The following is a 26,483-nucleotide window of genomic DNA, read 5'->3' as shown; positions in this document are numbered from 1 at the left end:
TCGGGAGAGGCGTCTACCAGTGGGAATGAAGAGGTTGAGAAAAAACCAAAGCGGGCATCGAATCGTCAACGATACGGTCCATCCGAACTACCTGGATACGAATGGGTAAACGGGGAGGTAACTTCCTACTACTCTCGGTACCGAGACACAGACATGATCACGAGACTATTGGATTACACTAACTGTCTGAACTTCGATGCCACCGAGAATCCCTACCCAATTGGGGTTCGGTCATGCCGAAACAATGCGTCTCCAAATCCCGACATGGTCTGCCTTGATCAAAGTGGTGCTAGAATGGAGTCATTTTATATATATGACTGCCTTCTTCGGGATCTTAAAGTGAAACTGCCGTTTGATGAGTTTACCATGGGAGTACTAAAGATTTTAAACATTGCACCCACGCAATTACACCCGAACAGTTGGGCACAGTTACAAGGTTTCAAACACTTGTGTAAGTGTCTTGATATTAAGCTTTCTCCCCTCCTTTTCCTATATTTCTATTCGTCTCGGCCTACCATATTAGCGAAGTGGCACTCCTTAAGCCGAGTGAGTGATCGACTATTATTGGATAGCTTCACTTCTTCGTATAAAAATTTCAAGGCAGGATTTTTCCGAGTGACTATCCAGCCGAATGGGAGGCGGTTCTTCTTTGATAAGGACGAAAGGCCTTTATTTCCATTGTACTGGACGCGCACCCCTCGGCCTTATGACGTCGTACCAAAAAAAATGCTGACAGCCGAAGAGCGAACAGACCTCAAGTTACTGCTTCGTCTTCCTCGGCGTTTTTCGATCAGGTCTTTAATCAACGTGGTTGAATCCCCTCGTTGGTGGAATGACTTGATAGGTATGTTATCCGTCCTAATTCAACTGTAAACTTAATTCCTATTGATGTTTTACATAATCCTTTTTGCAGGAATCATGGTTACCAGTGGTGCTGACGAGCTAAATATTCGTAATCTGCTTGCTGCTCGGGTGAAGCAAGTTCGGCAATCCGGAGGGGTGGGAACTTCTACCGTTGCACACTCCCCTCGACCGTCCAATGATGACCGACTGCCTCCTCATCCGGAACGCAAGAAGAAGAAAGAAAAGAAAGGGAAAGATTCCGGTCGGGAGCATACAAAGAGAAAGAACTCCGAGGAACGTCAAGACCAAGCTAAAAAGGCCAAATCAACGCCTATAGCTTCGCTTAACCGAACCGTGATTATGGTGCCGCCACCGCTGATGTCTCGGGCCTTTCTGAGTGATGATGCTCCGGCCGAGACAGTGATTCGGCCTGACATGGTGTCTCCATTCGGGCAGGAATTTTTGGCTACTTTGGACACGAAGGCCAAATGGAGGCTTTTTTGCGAGGTACAAACTCGTTCATTGGCCTTAGCCCACCATCTAGCCATGGAGCCTGTCGGCGAGGTGGTACATTTGAAGCAAAGTTTGGAGGAAGCCGAGAAGATTGCAGCCGAGGCAATGACAGCTAATGAACAAATATTAGCTAAAAATCGGGAGCTAGCAGCTGAGCTGGATGTTGCTCGGCGAGACAATGATACTCTTCGTCTAGACCTCCAAAAAGCAGCTAACGAGGAGCGTCGCCGAGTGGAGGAAGCTCAAGCTGCGTATGACAATCTTAAAGAGCAAGCAAAAGAAAAAATTGTTGCTCAACATGAAGCTGGTTTCAAACACGCCGTTCGGCAGGCCAAGCACTTCGGCCAATTTCCTGAGGATTTTGAGTTCGACATGACTCAAGATTTTTACCAAGGATCTCTCGTGTCATTTGCTGATATACCCGAAGGGGCGAATCCTGACGACGAGGAGCCGGATGATGCCCCCCAAGCGACAGATGTTCATACTTCATCTGGTGAGGAAGATGAAGAAATTGCCAATCCCCACCCCGAGGGGGAAACGGAGGCCCCTGCCCAGAATGATCCAGTAAGCAACACCGATGAGTAATGTTAGGATTCTACAACTTGTAGCAAGGGGGCCGATAGAGCCTCCACTCTTTTTTTTTTTTTTTTGAATGAAGTAATATTTTCACTTTTGAAACGTGTCATCTTGAATTGTTACTGATCTGCATGGATATTTAATTTTCTGAGCCGATAAATATTTTTATGTTACCGACAGATTGAACCGATGCAATTGTAAAACTTAACTTGAGCAAAATTAAGAGAACACTTGTGAATTTATTTGCTTATCGTTCAAGACCGGGTGGATTCATTCGGAATTGCTTATTTTTTGAACAATACCGAATGGGTTCAATTGGAGTTACTTGTTTTTTGAGCAAAACCGAATGGGTTCATTCGGAAATGCTTGCTTATTGAGCAATTCCGAAAGGGTTCATTCGGAATTGCTTGCTTTTTGAGCAATGCCGAACGGGTCTTTCGGAATTGCTTGCTTTTTTGACCAATGCCGAACGGGTTCATTCGGAATTGCTTGCTTTTTGAGCAATGCCGAACGGGTTCGTTCGGCATTGCTTGCTTTTTGAGCAATGCCGAACGGGTTCGTTCGGGATTGCTTTCTTTTTGAGCAATGCCGAACGGGTTCCTTCGGGATTGCTTGCTTTTTGAGCAATGCCGAATGGGTTCATTCGGGATTGCTTGCTTTTTGAGCAATGCCGAACGGGTTCCTTCGGAATTGCTTGCTTTTTGAGCAATGCCGAACGGGTTCGTTCGGAATTGCTTGCTTTTTTGAGCAATGCCGAACGGGTTCGTTCGGGATTGCTTACTTTTTGAGCAATGCCGAACGGGTTCGTTCGGAATTGCTTGCTTTCTGAGCAATTCCAAATGGGTTCATTCGGAATTGCTTGCTTATTAAGGCACATCCTTAGCCGAGTTGAACAACTCGGGAGGGAAGCCTGTTTCGAGGTTTTTTAAGGCACGTCCTTAGCCGAGTTGAACAACTCGGGAGGGAAGCCTGTTTCGAGATTTTTTAAGGCACATCCTTAGCCGAGTTGAACAACTCGGGAGGGAAGCCTGTTGCGAGATTTGAACAGCTGTTAAGAATTGTCAAATATAATGGAAGAACTGAAGTAATTTCATTAATGGGTGCCTCGTTAAAAACCTTGTCGGCCAAAACCCCTTTTCACTTTTTTATAAGGGGAGAAAAGACCGATCAAGGAAAAGAGTACACCATCTGTTTACACAAGGTCCTTTTACAATATATACTAGCTATAATATGTCTTCAAATGAGAAGCGTTCCACGTTCTGGGAATGACCTTGCCCGAGAGTTCTTCCAACTTGTATGCGCCGTTTTCCAAATTATGTCGTACCCGAAATGGACCATCCCAGTTAGCAGCCAACTTGCCTTCTTTCGTATTACGTCTTGCCGATCCTTGCACTCTCCACACCAAGTCGCCCTCCTGGAAACTTCTTTTAATAAGGTTGGAATTAAACCTACGAGCCATCTTCTGCTTGCAAGCTTCAGCTATAATCTCTGTTCTGATACGGACTTCATCGACCATGTCAACCTCAGCTCGGAGAGATACATCATTGGTATTTTCATCAAAATATTGTGGCCGAAAAGATGGTTCTCCTACCTCAACAGGTATCATTGCATCAGTGCCATTAGCCGAAAGGGTGTTTCTTTGGTCGTGGACTGAGGCGTGCACCGATAAGCCCATAAAACCTCTAACAACTCCTCTGCCCAAGCTCCCTTGGCATCTCCCAATCTTTTTTTTAATTCACCAAGAATTACTTTATTTGCTGCTTCGGCCTGCCCATTGGCTTGCGGGTGTTCTACCGATGTGAATCTGTGCTTGATGCCGAGATCCTGAATGAACCGATTAAGTTTTTGATCGGTGAATTGTAAACCATTATCGGTTACAAGTGCATATGGAATGCCGAAGCGAGTAATGATGTTTTTCCACAAAAACTTTTGAACATTAGCAGCTGTGATACTAGCAAGTGGCTCGGCCTCGACCCATTTCTTGAAATAGTCTACAGCAACTAGCAAAAATTTGCACTGACCCTTGGCAATTGGGAAGGGTCCAAGAATATCCATACCCCACATTGCGAACGGCCAAGGTGAATTAATACCATGAAGTTCTTCAGCTGAAGCATGAATAAGGTTACCATGCCGTTGGCATGATATACAGTGTTTTACGAACGTTACACAATCTTCCCTGAGAGTACGCCAATAGTATCCTGCCCGAAGCACCTTAGTGGCTAAAGTTCGTCCTCCCGAATGAAAACCGCATATCCCTTCATGAATCTCTCTCAATATATAATTGGCTTGCTCTTTATCAACGCATTTTAACAACGGAACCGAGAATCCTCTTCTATACAGCTCTCCTCCAACCACAATATATCTAGCAGCCTGCGTTCAGAGCTTTTTAGCAGCCGTTGGATCCGATGGTAGTTTACCATATTCAAGATGCTCCACTATCTCAGTGATCCATGTTCGAGCGGACTCCTGCACTGCCAAACATTTGGCAGCTACCACACTCGGTGCTTCAAGTTCCAAGTGAAGCGTGGTTCTCAACTGTCCGGGTTTTCTGGTACTGCTTGCCAGCCGAGCCAACTGATCCGCCCTCTCATTGTTTTCTCTTGGGGTGTGCTTTACATGAACTTCTTCAAACATATCACGCATTTTTTGAAACAAATGATAATATTTTAACAAGTTCGCATCTTTTACTTGAAAATTATCTTTCACCTGCTCGGCTACAATTTTTGAATCGGTCCAGCACTCCAATCGGCTAACTCCGATCTCTCGTGCAAGCCTTAAACCTGCCAACAGCGCTTCATACTCGGCCTGGTTATTTGAAGCTTTAAACGAAAACCGTAATGATTGTTCTAAAATCAATCCTGTTGGTCCTTCCAAAATTATTCCAGCTCCACTACCTTGACTGTTTGAGGAACCGTCCACGTGTATCGTCCACAAACTATTCACAAAACAACCTTTCGGCTGCAACTCATTGATAAAATCCACCAAGCACTGGGACCTGATCGGCCCTCTAGGCTGAAAACCAATGTCAAACTCCGATAACTCGATAGACCAAGCCATCATCCTTCCTGCCAATTCTGGTTTACGTAACACTTTAGCTATCGGGCAATCAGTTCGAACGACGATTTGGTGACTCTGGAAATATTGCCGGAGGCGCCGAGCGGTATGGACTAGCCCCAGTGCCACTTTTTCCAAGAGCTAGTACCTTGTCTCAGCCTCCTGTAGCATGCGACTGATGAAGTAAATAGGTTGTTGTCCCTCCCGTTCTTGAATTAGAGCTGTACTTATTGTATCATTTGATACACATAAATAGACCACAATTGGTAGCGTTGGATCAGGCTTAGAAAGTATAGGCGGCGAACCGAGACGTTCCTTTAGGGTCCGAAAGGCCTTTTCACATTCATCAGACCATTCAAATTTTTTCGCTTTTCTCAACAATCCCACCATGGGTTTCGTTATTTCGGCCAAACACGGGAGAAATCGCGACAACGCTGTAAGCCAACCTGCTAGTTGTTGAACCTGTTTAAGGTTCTGAGGGCTTATCATGTTGACGATTGCCATACACTTGTCAGGATTAGCTTCAATACCTCTCGCCGAAAGCATGAAGCCCAGGAATTTGCCTCCGGACACTCCAAATACGCACTTCTCCGGATTGAGCCGCATATCATACTTGCGCACCTGTTGGAATACTTCCGAAAGGTCCGTTACATGCCGATCGATGCTTTTGGATTTTACGACCATGTCATCCACGTACACTTCCATGTTCTTGCCTATTTGGTGTTGAAAAACTTTGTTCATCAACCTTTGGTACGTTGCCCCTGCATTTTTCAACCCAAACGGCATTACCTGATAGCAGTAATTGGCCGAATCGGTTATGAAGGCCGTCTTTTCCTCATCACGGGTATGCATGGGAATTTGGTTATATCCCGAGTAAGCATCAAGAAAAGTCAACATTCCATGACCCGAGGCTCCATCAACTAATCGATCTATGTTTGGAAGTGGGTAAGCATCCTTAGGACATGCCTTGTTGAGACTTGTGTAATCAGTGCACATTCTCCACTTCTCATTTGACTTTTTTACCATTACTACATTTGCCAACCAAGTGGTGTAATGGACCTCCCGAATGAATCCGGCATCAAGCAACTTGGCAACCTCCGTTTCAACCGCAAGTTTTCTTTTGTTCCCCATTTTTCTTTTCCGCTGCGCGATCGGTCTTGCCTCGGCACAAATTGATAACTTATGACACATAACCTTCGGGTCTACACCCGGCATGTCAGAAGGTGTCCAGGCAAAAAGATCTTTATTCTCCACTATAACCTTACATAGGGCCGAACGGTCGTCTTTGGACATATCGGCACTGATGTATGTAACCTGCTCAGGACGTGAACCTATCTGAAAATGTATTTTTGACTCAATCGGCTCCACACGCTCTTCATTATTCATTCTTGGATCAAGATCCCACACAGCCTCCTCTAGAAGTGCCGAAGCGTTCACAGCATGTATTCTGTTTGATTTAGATTTTCTTTCTTCCAACGGTAAAACTCGCAAACTAGCATAATAGCATTCTCTAGCAGCCTTCTGATCGGCGTGAATTGTGATTATTTTCCCTTTGTCGGATGGAAACTTCATCGCCAAATGTGGTGTTGAGACGATAGCCCCCAATGCATTCAAAGACGGTCTGCCGAGGAGGATATTATATGAAGTGCTAGCATCCACCACAATATATTTTACTTGAACTTCTCTGCTTTCTTGTTCGTCAAAACAAAAGCGTGTGAAGAGTTTAATGTAACCCCTGGTACTGACCCTCTCCCCTGCAAAACCAACCAACGGATCGTCATAGGGAAGCAATTCTTTTTCAGAAATGCCCAACTGCTTGAATGTGTTCCAATATATAATATCTGCCGAACTGCCCTGGTCGATCAATGTTTTCTTGACGATGCAATTGTGGATTTCTACACTGATAACCATCGGATCGTCTTGCTCCGGATCAATGCCTTTGAAGTCAGCATTAGTGAAGGTTATTGCTGGCAACCGCCGAGAAGACTGTCTATGAACAGTATTGACCGATCGGATAGCTCGGAGATGTCTCTTTTGGGCTGAAGAAGTGGTGCCTCCACCCGCAAATCCACCAGCAATAGTATTAATAACCCTCCTATGTGAAGGTGCCGAGTCATCTTTTCTTTCGCGCGACCTGCTTCTTTCACGCCGAGCTCTATCGGAGGTTTTATCATAACGATCTTGCCTGTGCCGATCTTGATATCTGGGTTGATATGAGCGAGTCTGGGACGAACCTGACCGGTCCACAAAATTATGCAATTTTTCTTGCTTAATCAAGTCTTCAATCTTGTCTTTAAGGGCCGCACATTCATCAATTGAGTGTCCACGATTGCGATGATACCGACAAGATTTGCTAATATCCGCGCGTGGTGGAGTGGACGCTCTCTTCGGGATTGTTAACACTTCGGAAGCCAAAGCCTGTTCGAGTACCGCCGCACGATTGGTATTAAGCGGAGTGTATTGAGTGTATTTCGGACCCCGAATAGGCCGCTCCCGAAGGGATATTTCTTTGCCTCGCCCCCTGTATGGTTGTTCTACCGATCTCTCGGGTTTAGCAGACTGCTCGGCTCGGGCTTGATTTCTAAATTCTGCCAACTCCTCCATCTGCATGTATTTATCAGCCCTCCTACGTAGATCATTCATGTCCGAAGGAGGCTTTTTACAAATGCTGTTGACAAATGGGCCTGGCTTCAATGCTGTTGTAAGATGATGTAGTGCCACAACTGGGTTGAGATCTTTGATTTCCAAAGCAGCCTTGTTGAACCGGTCCATAAACGCCCGAAGAGACTCCTTTTTATCCTGTCTAAGACCAACCAGAGATAAAGACGTTAGACTATGAGGGCGACTTGTTGCGAATTGGATAGTGAACTGTGATGACAATGTATTGAAGGAATCGATTGAGTTGGGTGGGAGACGAGTGAACCAACTGAGAGCTCTGCCTTTGAGGGACGTGGGAAAAATCCGACACAACGCAGCGTCATCTATCGTACTTAGAGTTACCTGTGTCAGAAAAACATCTAAATGTTCATCAGGATCAGTAGTACCATCATATTTGTCAATAGGCAAAGCCTTCCAATTATCCATTAAAGGGAGTTGCATAATATAGGGAGTAAACGGATGTCGGTGTGATCCGACAGTGGTCATATCTGCAGGACGACCCACAGTAGGTAAAGCCGAAGGGAACTTCTCAGGGGCTACTGCCGAAGCATGAGGAGCTGATGTATGGATCGCGTGAGATTGATACGACCCTTGAGTTTGTGTGTTGGTGACATGAGTAGGCTTCCATGAAGTATCCTGACTTTTCAATGCTTCATTCTCAGCCCTCAAGGCCGAAAGCTCCCTTGCATCTTTCTCTCTTTGTTGTTTCATTAACTCCATTTCTTGTTTCAACAATCGCACTGTTTCGGAGAGGTCAGTTTCATCCACAACCTCCACATGCTCTTTAGTAGGACGATCTTGTGTGTTTGTTCTCCTAGTTATCGGCATCGTTCTTCTCAGCAAACTTTCAACCAACTTCGTTCGGCCCCACGGTGGGCGCCAAATGTACCTGTCTAGAGGATACACCAATAATCTTCTCGTAGATTGAGGGCCGAACGACTGCTCCGATCCGATGTGAGTGAGAGGTTGGTACCTGCAAAAGGCACTCCAACGCTCAAGTCAGGACAAACACAAATATCGAGAGTAATTAATGAACAGTGACGTTACCTTTTAACCTGAGCTATTTATACTGACATTTATGGGCCTTGAGCCTTATGGGCCCTATGGCGTATTTACCGTATTAGGTAATATACCTTAATCAAGTAATTATCCCCTAAGCCTAGATTAAGTGTTAAGTGATGATGGGCTGATTCAGGTGGCCGATTGGCGTTCAGCTACCTGGTTCTTCCATTCGGTGGCCGATGTAGGGATGACCGAACGTCTCTACCTGTACAATTTAATAAATTTATTATACACGATAATTTATGATTAGATGACAATTATTAGTTCATGGCTTGTTTTCTCAATTTAAATTTGAAAAAAAAAATTATATCTTTTGATTGTGTTTTATTTTTTTTATTTTTGGACACTTAGCTCTTTTTTCTTTTTTTTTGAAGGGGACACTTAGCTCTTATATCCTTAATCCTTGAGTAATGAACCAATGATTATCATAATATAGAAGTTTTTGGCTCAATATCCACTTAAGTACGTGGTTAATTATGTGTGTTTTAAGTAGTTAGTGTGTGTCTTTTTGTGTGAGATTTTTGTTTTTAAAGTAGTTAGTGTGTATGTGAGAGAATTTTATTTTTTTAAGTAGTTAACTATAAAACATTTCAATAACTTCATAAACTACTAAGGAGTAAAATAAAATTAACTATTTATAGACATTTTAATAACTTCACATCGTTATTCACCACACATTGATAATTGTTACGATTAGGTTGGTTTACTTTTAACTATTCATAAAACAAAGTTAATTGTATCTATATCTATATATATATATATATATATTAGTTAATTACGTGTGATTGTGAGTAACTTTATAGCACTTTTAACAATTTACGAAACAAAATTCATCATGCATACTTATGTAATTAATCATGTATGATAATCAATAATCTCGTTATTAATCACTTGCGATGTAAAATTAACCGTTACTAAATATTTTAATAATACCATGAGTCATAATATTATTAACTATAATAACATATATGTATAATAATTTATATAACTATTATTTTTTTAAGTATGTTTCTCTCTATCATTAATAAATGTAAGAAATGATATGATAAACATATATAATTATAAATTCTAAAAAAATATAATTTACAAATTTATTAAACAAGTATGAAGTGTTATTTTCCTTAACTATATATTGATATTCAAAGTTATTGTAGATTAGTACAGAATCTAGTTGAAGTTTGTGTTCTTTAAGATACGAGTTTGACATTCTCTAAGATTATAAAATTCTACTTTGGTGAATATATTTAGTAAAAGAGATTCCTTGGCGTTAGAAGTGAAACTTTTTTGGTATACTAACACTCAGTTCAACAAATAAAGTTTTGAGTCAAATTGGATATCATTACTGAGCTTTAGCTAATATTAAGTGGTGTTTAGTTTGAGAATCTCTAACATGTCATTATCTTTTTATCCGTTGGTTGTAGGTAGCGATGTTCAAAATCGAACTAATCCAAACGAAAAATCGCAAACTAATTCAAAAAAATTGAAAATTGATGAAAAATCACAAATTAGAGATTCAGATTGTTTTTCTTTTCCAAATTTGTGCAATTTGGTTCTATTTTTGAATTAAAATGTGAAATCGTTCCAAATTAAACAAAATCACACTTATTCGTAAATATGTATTTTTTTTTCATGCATGATACATGTATACAAATTTGACATATAACATAAAATGTGTTTTATAAAACTATAAACTACTAAAAGGTTTTTTCTCTCCAAATATATATTATAATACTTAAAAAGTATTTTTATAAAATTGTAAGTTGCTAAACTTGATTTTAAAATAAAAAATTATGAATTATTTTTCATGTTTAAAAATAATTTTTTAAATGATATTATATATGAGAAAAGAATATTTAATATGATAACTAAAATTGTATTAAATAAATATTTTTACTAAAATAATAAGATAAAAATTAATGTTAAATATATTAAATAACCGAAATATTTTATTATTTATATGTTTTTAATTTTATTTTTGGTGTACAATCTTAAACAAGTAACATAAAAGCACACAAAAAATTGATTTATAAATAACAAATTTTAAGAACCGCAAAAATTGAAGCAAACAAAACCAAAAATTTAGTTTGATTCAAATTTTTAATTCATTCAAATCGAACAAAACCGAATTACATTTAATTCTTTTATTCAATTTGGGTAATTTTTAATGCAAAAATCAAACTTAATCATAACACGAACTCTCATAATTTTTATAATTTCATTTATTTTATCTTTTAATTCTTATAGTTTAAAATATACATTCACAGTCATATGTTTATCTTTTTCAAACTTTTTAATTCTTATAATTTAAAATAAATATTTTTATTTTTTATACTTGCAATGTTTTAATCTTTTTAGTTTCTGCCTTTTTTTTAATTGTTGTCTCTTTATATTTGTAATGTTTTAATTTTTTGTCTTTGCCTTTTTTTTTATAATTATTATCTCTTTCATGTTGACGTATTAGGAAAATTAGATTTCTTGACACACTTTTGCATTTCTTTATTTCTTATACTTCTATTTTCTGTCTTTTTTACACTTTCACTTACAAGTGCACAGTTAAAATATTTGCTTTTACCCTTACAAAATTAGAAATTCCTACGCATCAACACAAAAAAAAAAGAAATATTAACTACAAGAATAAAATGATTAAAGGACTAAGAATAGACATAAAAAACCCTAGTTTTTAATATAAATAAATAAATAACTAAAATATATATTTTAAATTATAAGAATAAAAGGAAAAGTAATTAAACTATTGGAATTAAAATATAAAAAAAAACATTTTAACCGACATTCAATTAACCGCGTATTGAGTTTCTAGATCGACGACGACGACGGTCTGTTTCCTGGAAAGTAGGAACAGCGTGAAACCATCGACAGTGTGGTGGATTTGGTGAATTGGCAACGTAGGAGGAGCTTCATCGGAACACAGCACAGCCATGAATGCAAACATTCTGAGAAACTTGTCCTTCCACGCGCGCCGTCTTCGTCTCTCTCCCACTCCTCGCCTCTTCTCTTTCACCGCATCCACCTCTTTCTCTTCTCGATCCCACACCCCCGACACTCACAAACCCCACTCACTCGTCCAGGACATTACCAATGAAGGTAACCCATCTTCCTCAATTATCTCTCTATCGTCCTTCTTAATTACTTTCGTGTCCTTTACGTGTTTGATATAATGCTTCTGTTAACAAATATCTCAATACTAGGGTGTTAAAGGAATTTGCTAGAAAGCGTGGTGGTAACATTTTTGGTGTTATGAAGTGAGGGGTAATTGAATTGTTGACAGAACTAGATCACAGTCCAACTCATTGAATGTGTCAGTTAAGGTGTTAATACATTGCTTTCCAATTTTTATCGGATAAACACCAGGTCTCTGAAAGTTTATGTCCCTAGTAGTTTAGTCTCTGAAAGCATGAAAATTAAAATAAAAAAACTCAAAAAGTTTGAAATGATATTCACTGTAATCTGAAATTCAACAAAAAAAAAAAAAGAGTGTAATTTAATTGATAATATTGACATTTGTTTAGAGACCAAAAAGACAGTAAATGATTAAGTTTAAGGACTTAAATGAAACAATTGTAATTTTCAAGAACTTATTTAGATAGATATTCCTTCTTTTTAAGGACTAAAGTGTCAGCAATTTACACTTTCAGGAACTCGAATAGTGTTTTGCTCAATTTTGATCTTTTGACCCTGTGCTAAAAGAATTTTATTTTGTGTTTGTTTGGGTTAAAGAGTTGAAGAGGCGTGTGGAAAAGCTTAAAGAGGGTGATGCTGAGGCAATTCCTTCTGTGTTTGAGGCTATATTGCAGAGGTATTTAGCGGGGAAGCCTATAGAAGCTGACGATGAGTTGATGAGGGAAATTCTAGGGAAGGGGGCAGGGTCAGAAGATGAAGAGGACGAGTTCGACTCTGATTGGGAGGAAACAGATGACACTGATAATGAAGATGTTGATCTTGATTTTAAAGGCAGGTTTGGGGTTGATGAAGGAAAGAATAAGAGATGATTGAACTCTGCAAATGCAAGTGGCAATGGCTGTCAAGATTTTAAATCAACCTTGAATTGGTTGTGTATTACAGATAACAGGAGATGAATTGGACCGCTGGTGTTAAACTATATGGTTCTTGTTTTTTATGCTTTGGTTGTAGCGGTTTTTTATCTTCTTCTAACATTTTGTCATGGTAAGAAATTATGGTCAATCACTCAATCTCAATAAGAAACCGCATCATACATACTATGATACTGCAGCTGCTAATTAATTTTATACCTCTTATGATAGTTGTCGATGCTACTTCCACAATTTGTGGTGATCATAGCAAACTAGTATGACTACATTTTTTTTTCGGGGGGTTCTTGTAATTACCTTCTCATAGGAAAATCATATACTGTTTTACTAATGGAGACTTTATTGCCGGGGAGTTCAAATTGAAAATAAACTAAAATGATTTTGCAACTAGCAAAGGTAAAAAAGGAATATATTAAATTATGCTTTTTGACGATAGTTTTGGACAGAAGAATATTGGTCATTGAGGTATTAGTACGCTTACTATGGAAACTGGTTTTACTGTTAAAATTTATTGATTTTCCGAAGAGGATCCAAGTGCGTATGGTCATGAATTTGGTACACGTTGTACGGCTCTTTACATTTCATATCCATTATCACACGGTCTGCATAACGGTAAAGTCAACGACGCTAGTTCCACTTTCTTCAATTCATGTGTTGACAATTTATAGACCATTCAAACAAATCATACTATTGTATTTCCTGCAGTTTGCCACAAGATTTTAATGCCTACTTTTCATTCAAAAAGTACGTTATATTAAGCCATTATCTCAGGCAAAAACTGGGATTAAATAATCAGATTCAAGGATAAATGTTATCATAAACGAGGAAAGAGATACAAAATTCACTACCGATTCTGTTTACAGCCAGTTGGCCATCAGTTGAAATTCAAAACAATGTAAATAAGGAACCGGAAGATGTGTGTATACTCTATATCACGTCAATTTGTTTTCACATGTTTGAATGTAATAAATATGACCCGAATGCAACAAGATTTTGCCTCGCATGTCCCACCGCAAGCATCCCAAAAGCCCTTTCTTGAAATGAATGAGAAAGATTTCATCAGAGACCATAAAGCGGCAATGATATCCCAACCAACAACATATAATAAGTGCCTAGCTCATGTAGAAGGCTACATTGACTAATCAACATGAGAGCCCAAATAGTGAAGTTTGGTGCATGACTAAGCTAGCAATTTGCATGGGATCATGTACTAAGGTCTGATATTTTCAGTAGGAATCCAGGTGAATAAATAAATGGATTTCATTTTGATGCCAAAAGGGGAGATTGAGGGGGGGGGGGGGGGTGGTGACCATAACTACCCTTGTTTCTCATTGAATTGGTGGTTGGCCACAAATTGCAACACATGCTACCACGATTGATTGTTGGACTACTGTGTAACAAGGCAATGAGCAGATTTCGCCATACGACCATTGAATTGAAGTTATGCTTGTGCTGATAATTCAATGCATTCATATCTTCATCTCGTTACTTAATCCATTTAAGACCAATACTAGTTCTTTCATGGGAAGTTCAGATGATCCTCCAACTGAGAATTCTTGAACCTCCCCATTGATTTCAATCATGCTACAGCCAGGGATTTTGTTCTCTATTCTTCTTTCTTTCATTAAATTCCTATTTCTTCTGGCAGCATCAAACCTACCAGCCTTGGCATATATATCACACAAGTTCACATAGAAAGCATGATTATGAGGTTCCAATTCTATCAAATGAAGAGCTACCTTTTCTCCTAATTCTACATTCCCATGCATCTGACAACCTCCAAGTAATGCACCCCAGACATAAACATCTGGCTTCATCGGCATGCTTCTTATGAGAATCTCCGACTCATCAAACAGCCTTGCTCGACTAAGGATATCAACCATGCAAGCATAGTGATGAACTTGTGGTTCAATTGAGTAAACACGTTTCATTACATCAAAGAACCAGCGACCTTGTTCTACCAAACCAGAATGAGCACAAGCCGACAATAATCCAACAAATGTAACATGGTTTGGCCTTACTCCAGCTCTTTCCATCTCTAGAAAGCAATTGAAAGCCTTCTGACCAAATCCATGAAGAGCGAAAACCGAAATCATTACCGTCCATGCGGACGCATCCTTCTCAGGCATCTCTTTGAAGATTTCATATGCTTTCTGCACATCCCCACACTTGCCATACATATTGACAAGTGCTGTTTCAATTACCACATCACGCTCTATGCTGTTTCTTCTCAGATAACCATGCAACCATTTCCCATGGTCTATAGCACCAAGCTGAGCACAAGCTGAAAGGACACTAGCTATTGTAATCTTATCCGGTTTAACAACCATATCATCACTCAAAAGCTGCATTTCGTGGAAAAGCTCCAGTGACTCCTTTGCCCTTCCCCCTTGAGCCAACCCTGTAATAATGGAATTCCAAGTTATGATATTCCTCCCATTCATCTTCCTAAACAAGTCCATTGCCATGTCAAGTCCTCCATTTCTCAAATACCCAATAACCATTGAATTCCAAGTGACCACATCTGTAAGCAACATTTCATCAAACATCTTGCTGGCATTGTTCAACAACGCACAAGCCATGTACAAGCTGATTAAAGAATTTCCCACAAAAACATCATTCAAAAATCCAAACTTTATCACTTGGGCATGGATAACTTGGCCAGTAGCACAATCCAGACACCTAGTGCAACCCTTTAAAAGGAAGGGGAAAGTGAGGCAATTGGGCACAATGTTCTTGCAAAACATTTGCTTATACAGCACCAAAGCCTTGCAAAAATGGGTGCCAATGCCATCACCTTCTTCCATGCTTGCGTAAGCTCTGATCATGATGTTGTAGACACGAAGCTCTGGATTCTTGATCATGTGAAAGACATTGGTGGCATAGCTGAAAGAACCATAATTGGAAAAGGAGCAAAAAAATAGGAGACGGGTGATGAGATGATATTGGTCACCAGTGTGTAAAGTAGGGGACTTTAGAATCTGGGTGTGAATTTTCTTTAGATCTCTAAGGTTCTTGCATTGTTCAATCAATCTAGAGAGTGTGTTCTTGAGGGTTAGGCTTAGAGATTCCAAAGTTCTGAACTCAAGGAGGGTAACCATCATCGACACACCACATCATTCATGGGGGAACCAAAATTGAACGCTAATCTAAATCCACAATTAAAAAAATTTAATATTATGAGTTCAATTTAAATCTGTGTATGCCAAATGAATTGATTATTGGACGAGTTTAAAAGCATTCGCATTAGAAGTTCTTCCTACTACTTAGAAATTAAATGGTTAAAATTATGCATCATTTTGTCAAGAATGGGATTCGAACCCATGCCCTTTCGGACCAGTACCTGAAACTGGCGCCTTAGACCAACTCGGCCATCTTGACTTGATGCATATTGAAAGATGTCCAAATTCTATGTCACTAATCTTTTATGCAACATTCAAATTACATGAGATAAAAAAAAATTGAAATAAAAATTTAATGATCTAGTTGACGTGTGAGAGAGGAGTGTGAATCTAAAAAAGGTTATGAACAACTAAAGAAGTTTGACTATGTGATGTTTAGGATTAATTAAGTTAATAATAACTAACGGTTATGGCTGCTTTCAAAATTAATAATAATAAAGTAAATAATTTTAATCATCCAATAAAATAAGTGTTTTCACTTTTCACGCATCCGTAATTTATTGTTTATCATATATGTACACAGTACACATAATATTAATTAATAGCAATTTTTTTTATCAATAATTAATATTACTTATTTTATCTTTTTAAATTGAGTTACTCACTGTAGAAAAATTGGATCCGTTTTTTAAAGTACCATTTATTTATATTTCACTTCTATTTATTTTAGGGATTTGCTCTAGACCTTTTCTGGATACATTGAATATGTTGTGTTTAAAATCTTTTTTTGCAGTGTTTTGTAGTTATGAATAAGAAGTTAACAAAACGGACTGCTCAAGGACACTAATTTCTCTAATGAGGATAGGTTGATCAATCAAGCCTTTATGGAGATGCTGCATAAAATGTGCCAGAGTTTAACTATGTTGAATGTTTTATGAAATATGGAACATTCCCCAGACTTATTCGGTTATTAATTGTTAAAACAAGCTTAAAATCTGATAAAAAGAAAGAGCTTAAATAAAAAAAAGTGTATATTTGAAGGATCAACTGACCACATCCTAATGGTTACAGATTTGATTACAAAGTCTTCATTATTAAAAAAGAGAAAGAAAGTAAACTCATTGATTGTTTTAAAAAAAATAAATCAATATGCCTAAAGGTGTAGGGTAAAGGAAACTTGAATTGGATGCTGAAATTGTGGTTATGTTATCCTGTGTGTGATGCAATGGCAATTGAAGATGCCTTGCTTCGATTTCAGGCCTCCTTTTCCTGCTGCCTTTCTTGTGTGATCTACATTGTCCCAAGTTATATAAAGTGATGTTGAGAATAAAACGAATAAGTTTGTGTGAATACTAGTGAACCTGGTAGTGGTAACACCAAAGCTTTAACCTAAAGAATTATGGTCCCAACTTATTATAGAAAGGAAAGAAAAACATTGGATTAATAACTTTCAATAACAACTATAGTGTTAGGTGTACAAAATTAATAGGACAAACAAGGCTTTGACTCTAATCTCCCCAATAACTTGCATTATCTTAGCCATTAGCAAATCTTGAATGTAGAGAAGCATCTTTAGCAACCAAGATTCTTAGATGACAAAAAGCAGAAAACCAAAGAAAGAAGGAACAGAAGAAAACGTTTTAAAATAACTGCAGCATGTTCAAAATACTTTCCTAGGAAGATTTCCATGCAAATGTTTCGATCAACCCTTCACAAGGAATTCTAGAGTTTCATCTCAGCTACAGCATTCAGCATATATTTGATGATGGCATATGGGTCCCACACACAGTGACATGGGGTGCAAACTAGCCCTTGAAGATAAAGAAAGAGTTGCAACATTTCTCCATAGAAGGAGGCAGAGGCATGAACATGTTGATGCAAGGCATTCCAAAACCAAACCTTGCAATTGTTCAAGTTTGGTATCTTCTCACCAACAAGGCCACAAAACCAAAGAGAAATTGATTGAATTCCTTTGTAACAGTTGCTTACTTTGTGTTTGTTGTCCACTAGCTTGTGTCTGTTGTTTCATCAAGATACCATGCAGAATTTGTCATCAAGCACTTAGGTGTGCATGGCAATGGGCTTGTTATGGATCAAAGAATAGTGTATGTGCAGATTATTCTTCATTTTCTGACATTGATTCTGATGTCACGTCTGGTAAGGTTAAGCCTAGTAGCGTTTCTGAAGACAGAAGAGGCAGATTTCATCAATTGCTATGTAAGTAGGATGCAGTTGCATCAAAGCACAATTTGAAGCCCCATGAGAAGAAAATGAGTTTTTTTTTCTATACCCTTATATGTTGCAAGGCATGACTACTTGTATGAATTTTGCTTCTGAAATCTGGTAGTTTAAGTCTAAGAAGAAATTTTAGGTACTGTGATGCTCCATATTGTATCAGAAAATAAAACTTCGGATAGAAAGTATAAATTATTCTTGCTTAGCACTTACTACTTAGTATCCTGGTCTCTGTTTTTTTTTCTTTTTCTTTTTCTTTTCCCAGAAATATTTATAAAATCATAACAATATTTTGTCAAGAATGGGATTCGAACCCATGCCCTTTCGGACCAGTACCTGAAACTGGCGCCTTAGACCAACTCGGCCATCTTGACACTATTGAGCAAATTTTTATTCCAAATTTATTAATAGAAATTATTTAATTCAGAAAAAAAAAACAATTTTGTTTTCTGTCAAAATGGAATTTGAACCCATGTCCGTTAGATTAGGCAGTACCAAAACAAAACTGACGCCTTAGACCAACTGGGCCATCTTGACATTTGAGTGTAACACTATCACAAAACCCAGAATTTTCCATGTGCCTAACCTGCATTTTCATTTTCTAGGTGGCATACATTTTGCTTAATAATAGAACAATTATAGATTTGTCTAACCAAAGTTCTAACCTCTAAATAAATATCAACAAAGGGCAAGTTACATTTTTGAGGTTGAGATCAAAGTGTTTATATTCGAAAAAACCATTGCAGGAGTTGCATACAGTGGCAAGAAGTAAAATAGTTAGCACTTAGCATATTGATAATCATAGGCCTTAGCAACAAACTGCGCTATGAAATATATAAGAAACTAATATTACAATAGCCACTAAAATTTCACTTCTACTTGAACTCTGGTATATCCCTCTTCCAGATCTATGCATGAAATTCATAGTAGCATGCAGGATCTCATGCACCACATCCAGCACCACATCCTGCACCACATCCTGCACCACATCCAGCACCATAAGGCTCTTGATCTGCTGCAGAAGTTTTCTCTTTAGATACACCATCCGCACAAGAAAAGATGATGGCTGGTATTATGCAAAATGTAACCAAAACCACCAACAAGATTGCATAGGCATTACCAAAGAAACCAAGATTTGCATCCACAATTTTCACCTCTCCCAATTCTCTCACCATTTGCGTAGTGGTGTGCACTTGAGTACAAACCTTGTTTCAAGAGTGAACACAGCACATGTTCATATGCTGGTTATATAAGCTATATGCAGTCAATGTTGTAAATAAAAAATAAAAATATCTTTTCTTTTCTGTTGAAGACGTTTTCAATTTTTCATTACCCTTAAAAAGCATAAGTTATTGCTCCTTTAAACCACTACCAAAATACTTGGATCAACTAGTAGGAGATTATTTTAATTTTATTGATTATCGAGTTGTATTAAATACTCAAAAATAACATTTTATAATTCATAATGATTCTATTTAATTCGAAGAGGATTGTTTCCGGTGAAAGATAACTCATGTATGTAGTCAGTAAAATTTTTTGTTACTTTAGACTCCGGTGGGCCAAACAGTTCTTGTCATGAAATTTAGTTGTGGGAGCTAACATGACCTGTAGTTTGTAAATTTTTTTGTGACAGCCGAATCTGGGGTTTTATAAGACAAATCTCGTGATTTCAGTGGTCACTTTCAACTATAAAATTGGCATTTATTTTTCAATTGCAAAATGTAAGCTATGCAAAACTTGTTTTTGACCTGGGGAGGTTGTAACTAGTTCAGTATTAAGTAGCAGTAAAAAAAATACAATTATTTGGCTTAGTGGCTGATTCTATCACCAGCCCTTTTTAGACTTGAAAACTATATAAAAGAACATTATTAGAGGCTCCACTTATTGTATTGAGTGGAGGATGAAGACCAACAATGTTTTGGTTGTTGGTTATTAAGAAAATTGCAAAATGCAAACTTTAATTCCACGGCTCATTAGTTTGTTGGTGGTTTGTGGTTGCTTAATTAATTATGTTATGTACTTAGATGTTTCCAGTATTCAGTCTCAGCAAGCACCACTTGTGGGTTGTAGGTTCAACTAAAATTTCAGACTGGTGCCCCCACTATTGATTTGAGAGGTGAAAAACCAATATTCTTGGCCCTTTCTGATACGAAACTTGATCTCTTTCTAGTGTAGGTTATCTGTTACTCGTATGTATTGTGTTTTTATAGTATTTCAAAAGTCAAAAAAGCCTTCGATTATTAGTATGTATTTGAAACTACAATATAAGAGAAACAAATATTTGTAACTTTTGTATTTATTATCAATTTTAATGTAACTTTTGAGGCTAACATAAATAAATAATATCATTTCAAACACGCACTTAGTTTATATATCCATAAAAAGTAAGTAACAATAGTTTTTGGACACATGAATGTAGGTCAAAAAAGACTTGTGCTAGTATATATATTAATTCCTCACATTCTCTTAATTTTTTAATTAAAAAATATTTAAGAAATTGATTTTTCTTAACAAATAATTTTTAATAAACATAAATCAAGAATCTAACTCCTAAATTCATGCTTAGAGGAAAAGTTACTTGTATTACTCTCATTTGTATACATATAAACAAGGGGTAGAATTTGAGATGAACTTTGTGAGTTTAGTTTTGTTATAAATCCAAAAGCAGAAACTTGAGGCCACTAGAACGTGTTAAATTTTTATTTTACGCACTGTACGTAGTCATAATGATAGTGGAATTCTTGTAATCTATGGCTATGTGTTTGCCACATTAAGTGGGTTATAGACTACTGTACCACTACCACCACACCACACGCATTATATGCTTCATGTGACTACCACAATTGACATTGTATTGTCATCAACATAGTTGTATTTTAGACAAATCAACCTGTCTTGTGGAAAACCCATCTTGGATTATTGTTTGGACCTCTATTTACCTTAGATAATTATGAATGGAAACATGGGCAGTGGCACCAATAATTTCGAAGTTGGGTATCCTATTTCCCAATAAAAACCAATCAAACAAAAAATTGGGACCAATATTATCTTTTTGTTTTTTTCATATAAATTCATCGAAGTTTGAATTTTATATAATTTCTCTAATTTTTTTGTCGCTGTCAGTTTAGATCTGTTTTAAGAAAGAGCCATAATAATATAATTAAAGATTGCACGTGTTGATTCAATTATGTAATAATTCTCTTGAGAGTAATGTGTGATCACATTCACTTCAACAAATCCGAATGCAACACAAGTGAACTTTGAGGGATCATATAAAAAAGTGGAGAATATTGAGAGTAACGTTTTCCACATACTTCACATCACATGAACAATTGTTTAGTGAAGAAAACTGACAGGAAAAAAGAAACAAATAAAGCAATACTCGATCCTCACACACAAGCCATATAAAATACCTTTGAATAACACAATTGGACTTTGGACATGTATGAAAAATATAAAATCATTACATTATTAATTAATAGTTGGTATTTGTTTTCTTGGAAAGAAACTTGTATAAAGCATCATGTTATATCTGTTTATGTACAGCAGCATATATTGAAAGTTTATCGGGTTTTCTTTTGCTTCACTGGTCCTCTGGGAATTTTGTTGAGGTAGTTCTTGTTAAAGCTCCTATAGCTTTTCCTCAGAACTATTATCATATCACCGACCAGATTGTTGATTTCTTCCTCATACCGTTCATACACAATTGGCAACGTTTGCATGCACAGGAAACCTTGATGAACCATCAACAACAATATTCAACACAACTTATAGGACACTTAAAATGTCTTAGGTATAAAATCATAAATAAAAACAAGAGTAAATAAAAGCATCAAGAAATAAAAGTAAGCAGGACCCACACAATACATTGTTAAGTTTAAAGTGAAAATTTTAAAATTATTAATAATAATTTTTTAATAATAAAAAAATATTTTAGAGTTAAACTTTGAAAAAAAATGTTTATATTTATATATTTTTTTAGAGATGTGTCTTTTAAAATGAATTTTTAAAAATAAAAAAGTAATCTTTTAATTATTAATATTAAAATAATTATATAAATATTAATGTAAACTATTTTTTTAAGGAGTTTAAATAAGAACTTTGTTTGTCCCATACTTAAAGCCCGTCTTGAGAGTAGATAATATCTACTAATAATATAATCTTTTACGTATTCATTTAATTACAAATTATATATATAATGTCTAGTAAGTTTCTTGACTTTAATAATAACCATTTTAAAAGTTATACTAACTATAATTTATTATTGATTGACAATTATACAATATATGAAAAATGAATTATAATAAAAGAAAGTTAAATTACACTTTGTCTTTTATAATATTTAACCAACGATTTTGGTATTCTAATTTTGTAAAATTTGTAATTTTAGACTAATGATTAAATATCATATGGGTTAAGGGTTAATCTTACAATTTCAACCGTAAGTCGATGAACATTTAATGAGTAAATTAAAATATAATTGTGGGTTTTAAAAAAATATGCGAGTTAAAATTGTGTATTAGATTATATAATTAGACAAAAAGTGTAATTAAAAAAAAAACTTACCAATATATAGCAGATTCACAAAGTTGAAGTAGCTTCCAATCACTGACAGAATATAGAGGGAAACAATGATCTGAAAATGTTTTGAGAAGTGAATGTGAGGTTCTCGTATGTTTTTTAATCCGAAGGAGCTAGGCAATGAAATTGGTTATACCAGAAGAAAGAATGGGAGGTCTATTCCAGATGAAATATGGAGAAGCATTGGCAATAACTGATTAAATCTTTTATGGAGGATGGAAGCAAGATCATGGAAGAAAGATTCCTGTAAAATTATGTCCGGGATCTGGGGACCTTTCCTGAAGATATAACATTCATCAAAGCAAATATACACTTCAAAATGTTATTATTATTTGATTTCTAAAGATAATATAACAATAAATATCTCACATATAATTATACAAAATCACCCTTCAATTTGACATGCACATTACACGTACAATAAAAAAGCAGTAGCATTTGAATTTGGATCAAAGTTGACTTATAAGCTGAGTCACTCTGAAAATTAGGTGTTATATATTTGGCAATATTTTAAAGATTGAGAGGAAAATATCAGTATGAGTCCATTCATAGCCACGATTAAGTTTGATGCTAATTAAGAAAATTTGGTACCATTTTAATATATCTGCAACAGTGGACCATATGAATAGTACAAGCATTGTGGTGATGGAAATGTGACATAGGAGAGTCACGAAATTGTACTCAAAGATCTCAAATAGAAGCCATATCACCGTCATTGCAACCAAAAGTGCAGCTGATACATTTCTGTTCCTCCATAATAACATATCTGCCACTGCAAGTTCACAAATATTTATCAGAATCAATTTATGGATCCTCAAAAGTCTAAACTTCGACAAAGACACATCACTAGCATAATATGCAAATTAAGAAAGAAGATAGAAAAATTAATGATAGCATTTATTAGCCCTTTCATGAGTTCCTTCAAAATGGCAATTCTTTAAATGTGTATGTTTTGAGGAATTCAATTTTATAAAACTAATTTGAAAAGTAAAGATTGATTAACTATTTTTAATGATATAAGATAGATAAAATTTGATTTTTTTCAAGACATTCACTTACACTTATCGAATGATCATTTTAGGGTATTTATGAAGCTATGATACTATTAAGAAAAGTAAGTATACGCTTATTTGAATATAAGTTAGGAAGGGTTTCTTTATTGAAAATAAAAAATATTTTTTTAATAAGAAACTCTAAAAAATGTTTATAAACTTGTATGTAAACAAATTTTGTACATCTAATTCATTTTTACAAGATTAACTAGTGAAGATTATTCTCCACATACATATTTTTTCTTAGCCTTATTTTTATTAGACACGAGACTTGAACATTTTTCCTATAGTAATACTAATAAAAAATAAAAAATAAAAAAGACAACATTTAATAATAAGATTTTTCAAAAACAACTAACATAAAAATAACACAGTGAGATTTTTGAAATTAATGCGCAACTATACCGTGTCCTCAAAATCAATGTAATAATAGTGTGTATTATGCACCAATGTAAATTCGTGTGATGTGAACATGGAGTCTGGTCATTTATAAAAAGAAAAAATGGTATATATAACATGACTAACAAAGTATGAAATTGAATTTATCATGGTACCTTTTCCTCCTCCAAGAACTTGATGAATCGGTTTTTCATGTCCAAAGAGCTTTGCCCGTGTTCCGATGATTTCATTATCAGAATCCGATGATGTAGCCATAGTTTCTTCTTTGACTGATATTAATGTGTTCTAGTGCTACCATTTATATTGAAAATCTATATCATATTTACTTCCATTTTTTCATGCACAAGTAGAGGAGATTCTATGCTCAGTACTAAAGTAAGGAATGACTTGGGTTTAACTTTAGGATACCTTTGCATTCCCGCTAGCATTTTAGAATTCTAAAGTATCTATGCCCCGAATCTAGATCAGTCGTATTTTAATTTCCCAACTAATATGAATTTTTATGCAATTCATCATATTGGAAAATAAACTAATTAGTAAACTTTTTTTTTTCTTTTGTCACGAACATTCAAGTTTATAGTATTTTTTCCATCAGTAAAAATAAAAGCATTTTTTTTCCTAAACAGATGTATATCTTTACAATCATAACACTTGTACATAGTTATAATTTATCGTATCACATGAATCATATAATCATAGGATATTTAATTTGTGTACTTATAATAAAATATTCACATGCATTTGCGACAAAATTAACCTAAAGGCCTCGAATCAAGTTTCTTTCGAGAGCTTTCTAGTTCTATATTTATCTATTTACTTTTATTGTATGAATGTAATTTCTGTTTATTCTTTTTCCTTTTTCTTGATCCGACGAAGGTTTTCAAGATCTTAAACATGACAATCCTAATTGTTTGAAAGATCATTCAGGAGAAACAAAACGGTGCGTTGCTGTAATGGGTAATGGATTGGGTTAGGCCCAGAGAAGGCTAATTCTTTTTGTCTATCGTATGGGCTTTTGATGGGTGAGAAACAAATCAGGTATAAATAAAAAAAGGTTCTAGAAGGAAATAGATCCAAATCTAGCAAGGTAAACATGGTAATGGTATGAACTATGAAGTAGGGGTGTTCAAAAAATAACCAAACTGAACTAAATCATAAAAATTTGAATTATATATATATATATATATATATATATATATAAACTAAGTCAAACTATTTTTTTAAATAAAAATGAAACTAATATGATTTTGAGTATTAAACCATGAAAATTGAACTATTTTTTTTGTAAAGGGTATTTTTTCCCCCTACTTTCAGTCTTTCTTTTGCATTCAAATGTACAAAAAAAAAAATCAGTTCAATTCAAACAATTCAATTCAATTTGTTCAAATTTAATAAAACAATTTGTCGTACAAAAAGATAATATAATTTAGTTCAAATAAATTGTTTGCTGGTTCAAATTGATTTGAGTGAACTATTTTTTTTTTATAAAATTCAATTCAATTCTCACGAAGTTGAATTTGATTTAGCTGTTAAGGAGGGTGTAAAACCTTTGACTACCTACTTAATTAATTTATTCTTACACTCTCCGAATTTATTTTAGTATATTTAATGTCGCTAACATTTAATACAATCTTTAATTATGCTGCTAGTTGCTGCTACTAGGAGCATGTGTGAACACTAAAGGAGAAATATTACACATGAGAGAGTCATTTGAATAATCTATCGTACATAAGAATCTTTCTACTCTGCAATTGGGAGGTACATTTAGCGATGAAGAATATTTAGGTAATAAAAGAAAAAAGGAGAAAGGTAGAATGTTTAATAATTGAGATATAAGTTTGGCAATTACTTATTTTAATGATTTCCGTAAATATATCTCCTTCTAATTTTGGTTAAATAAATCTTCCATTTTATGTTCTTCTATTACAAAAATGATTCCGTCACGTTATGTGATTGTCACATAAGTATTTTTTAACACATGGAAATGCCTAATTATGTAAATATTTTTGTAATAAAAGAACCAAAACTAAAAAAAATGTTTAAAAAAATAAACAAAATAAAACATATTAATTTGCAAAAATTACAAACATAATTAAACCTTAAATATTATTATTTAAAACAGTAGACATCCTAAACATGAAATAAACTTTTGTTCCTGTACACACATTTGACGAATGAATTACATACTTACACACATATACGATACTCTAACAAAAATTCATATAAATAATTTTTACAATTTTGATGTTTAAATATCAATTTTTTTATTATATTTTATCTTTTTTCATTACATTAATATCATAGATTTCACATTAGTTAAA

The 26,483-nt window shown here is 35.7% G+C and overlaps 6 protein-coding genes and 2 non-coding genes across 8 annotated transcripts; 1 reads left to right on the top strand and 7 right to left on the bottom strand.

Moving 5' to 3' along the window:
- Positions 1–3,151: 3,151 nt before the first annotated feature.
- LOC145955525 (uncharacterized) lies at positions 3,152–3,538 on the bottom strand. The gene has a single exon (XM_083070384.1). The coding sequence runs from the start codon at positions 3,536–3,538 to the stop codon at positions 3,152–3,154; it is 387 nt and encodes a 128-aa protein (XP_082926510.1).
- Positions 3,539–4,308: 770 nt separating this feature from the next.
- Positions 4,309–4,989, bottom strand: LOC145955496 (uncharacterized). Its single transcript, XM_083070313.1, has one exon. It carries the CDS (start codon positions 4,987–4,989, stop codon positions 4,309–4,311), a length of 681 nt encoding a protein of 226 aa, XP_082926439.1.
- Positions 4,990–5,127: 138 nt separating this feature from the next.
- On the bottom strand, positions 5,128–8,472 carry LOC109791305 (uncharacterized). The gene has a single exon (XM_083070280.1). It carries the CDS (start codon positions 8,470–8,472, stop codon positions 5,128–5,130), a length of 3,345 nt encoding a protein of 1,114 aa, XP_082926406.1.
- A 3,022-nt stretch (positions 8,473–11,494) lies between these two features.
- LOC109801254 (uncharacterized) lies at positions 11,495–12,985 on the top strand. The gene is made up of 2 exons (XM_020362274.3): positions 11,495–11,808; positions 12,442–12,985. Exons 1-2 carry the CDS (start codon positions 11,643–11,645, stop codon positions 12,711–12,713), a joined length of 438 nt encoding a protein of 145 aa, XP_020217863.1. The 5' UTR covers positions 11,495–11,642; the 3' UTR covers positions 12,714–12,985.
- Positions 12,986–13,522: 537 nt separating this feature from the next.
- LOC109801306 (pentatricopeptide repeat-containing protein At5g66520) lies at positions 13,523–16,116 on the bottom strand. The gene has a single exon (XM_020362345.3). The coding sequence runs from the start codon at positions 15,875–15,877 to the stop codon at positions 14,243–14,245; it is 1,635 nt and encodes a 544-aa protein (XP_020217934.1). The 5' UTR covers positions 15,878–16,116; the 3' UTR covers positions 13,523–14,242.
- TRNAL-CAG (transfer RNA leucine (anticodon CAG)) lies at positions 16,074–16,154 on the bottom strand. Its single transcript has one exon. It is a non-coding gene; the product is annotated as a tRNA-Leu (tRNA).
- Positions 16,155–18,423: 2,269 nt separating this feature from the next.
- TRNAL-CAG (transfer RNA leucine (anticodon CAG)) lies at positions 18,424–18,504 on the bottom strand. The gene has a single exon. It is a non-coding gene; the product is annotated as a tRNA-Leu (tRNA).
- A 3,029-nt stretch (positions 18,505–21,533) lies between these two features.
- LOC109801474 (Reticulon family protein) lies at positions 21,534–24,473 on the bottom strand. Its single transcript, XM_020362553.3, has 5 exons — positions 24,318–24,473; positions 23,303–23,483; positions 22,848–22,989; positions 22,697–22,766; positions 21,534–21,863 (listed from the first exon to the last, which is right to left on the bottom strand). Exons 1-5 carry the CDS (start codon positions 24,415–24,417, stop codon positions 21,694–21,696), a joined length of 663 nt encoding a protein of 220 aa, XP_020218142.1. The 5' UTR covers positions 24,418–24,473; the 3' UTR covers positions 21,534–21,693.
- Positions 24,474–26,483: the final 2,010 nt, after the last annotated feature.

Source organism: Cajanus cajan, chromosome 1 (assembly GCF_000230855.2).
Source record: "Cajanus cajan strain Asha chromosome 1, NIPB_CcT2T_4, whole genome shotgun sequence".
Lineage (NCBI taxonomy): Eukaryota > Viridiplantae > Streptophyta > Magnoliopsida > Fabales > Fabaceae > Cajanus > Cajanus cajan.
This window is presented reverse-complemented; position numbering and strand designations above follow the sequence as displayed.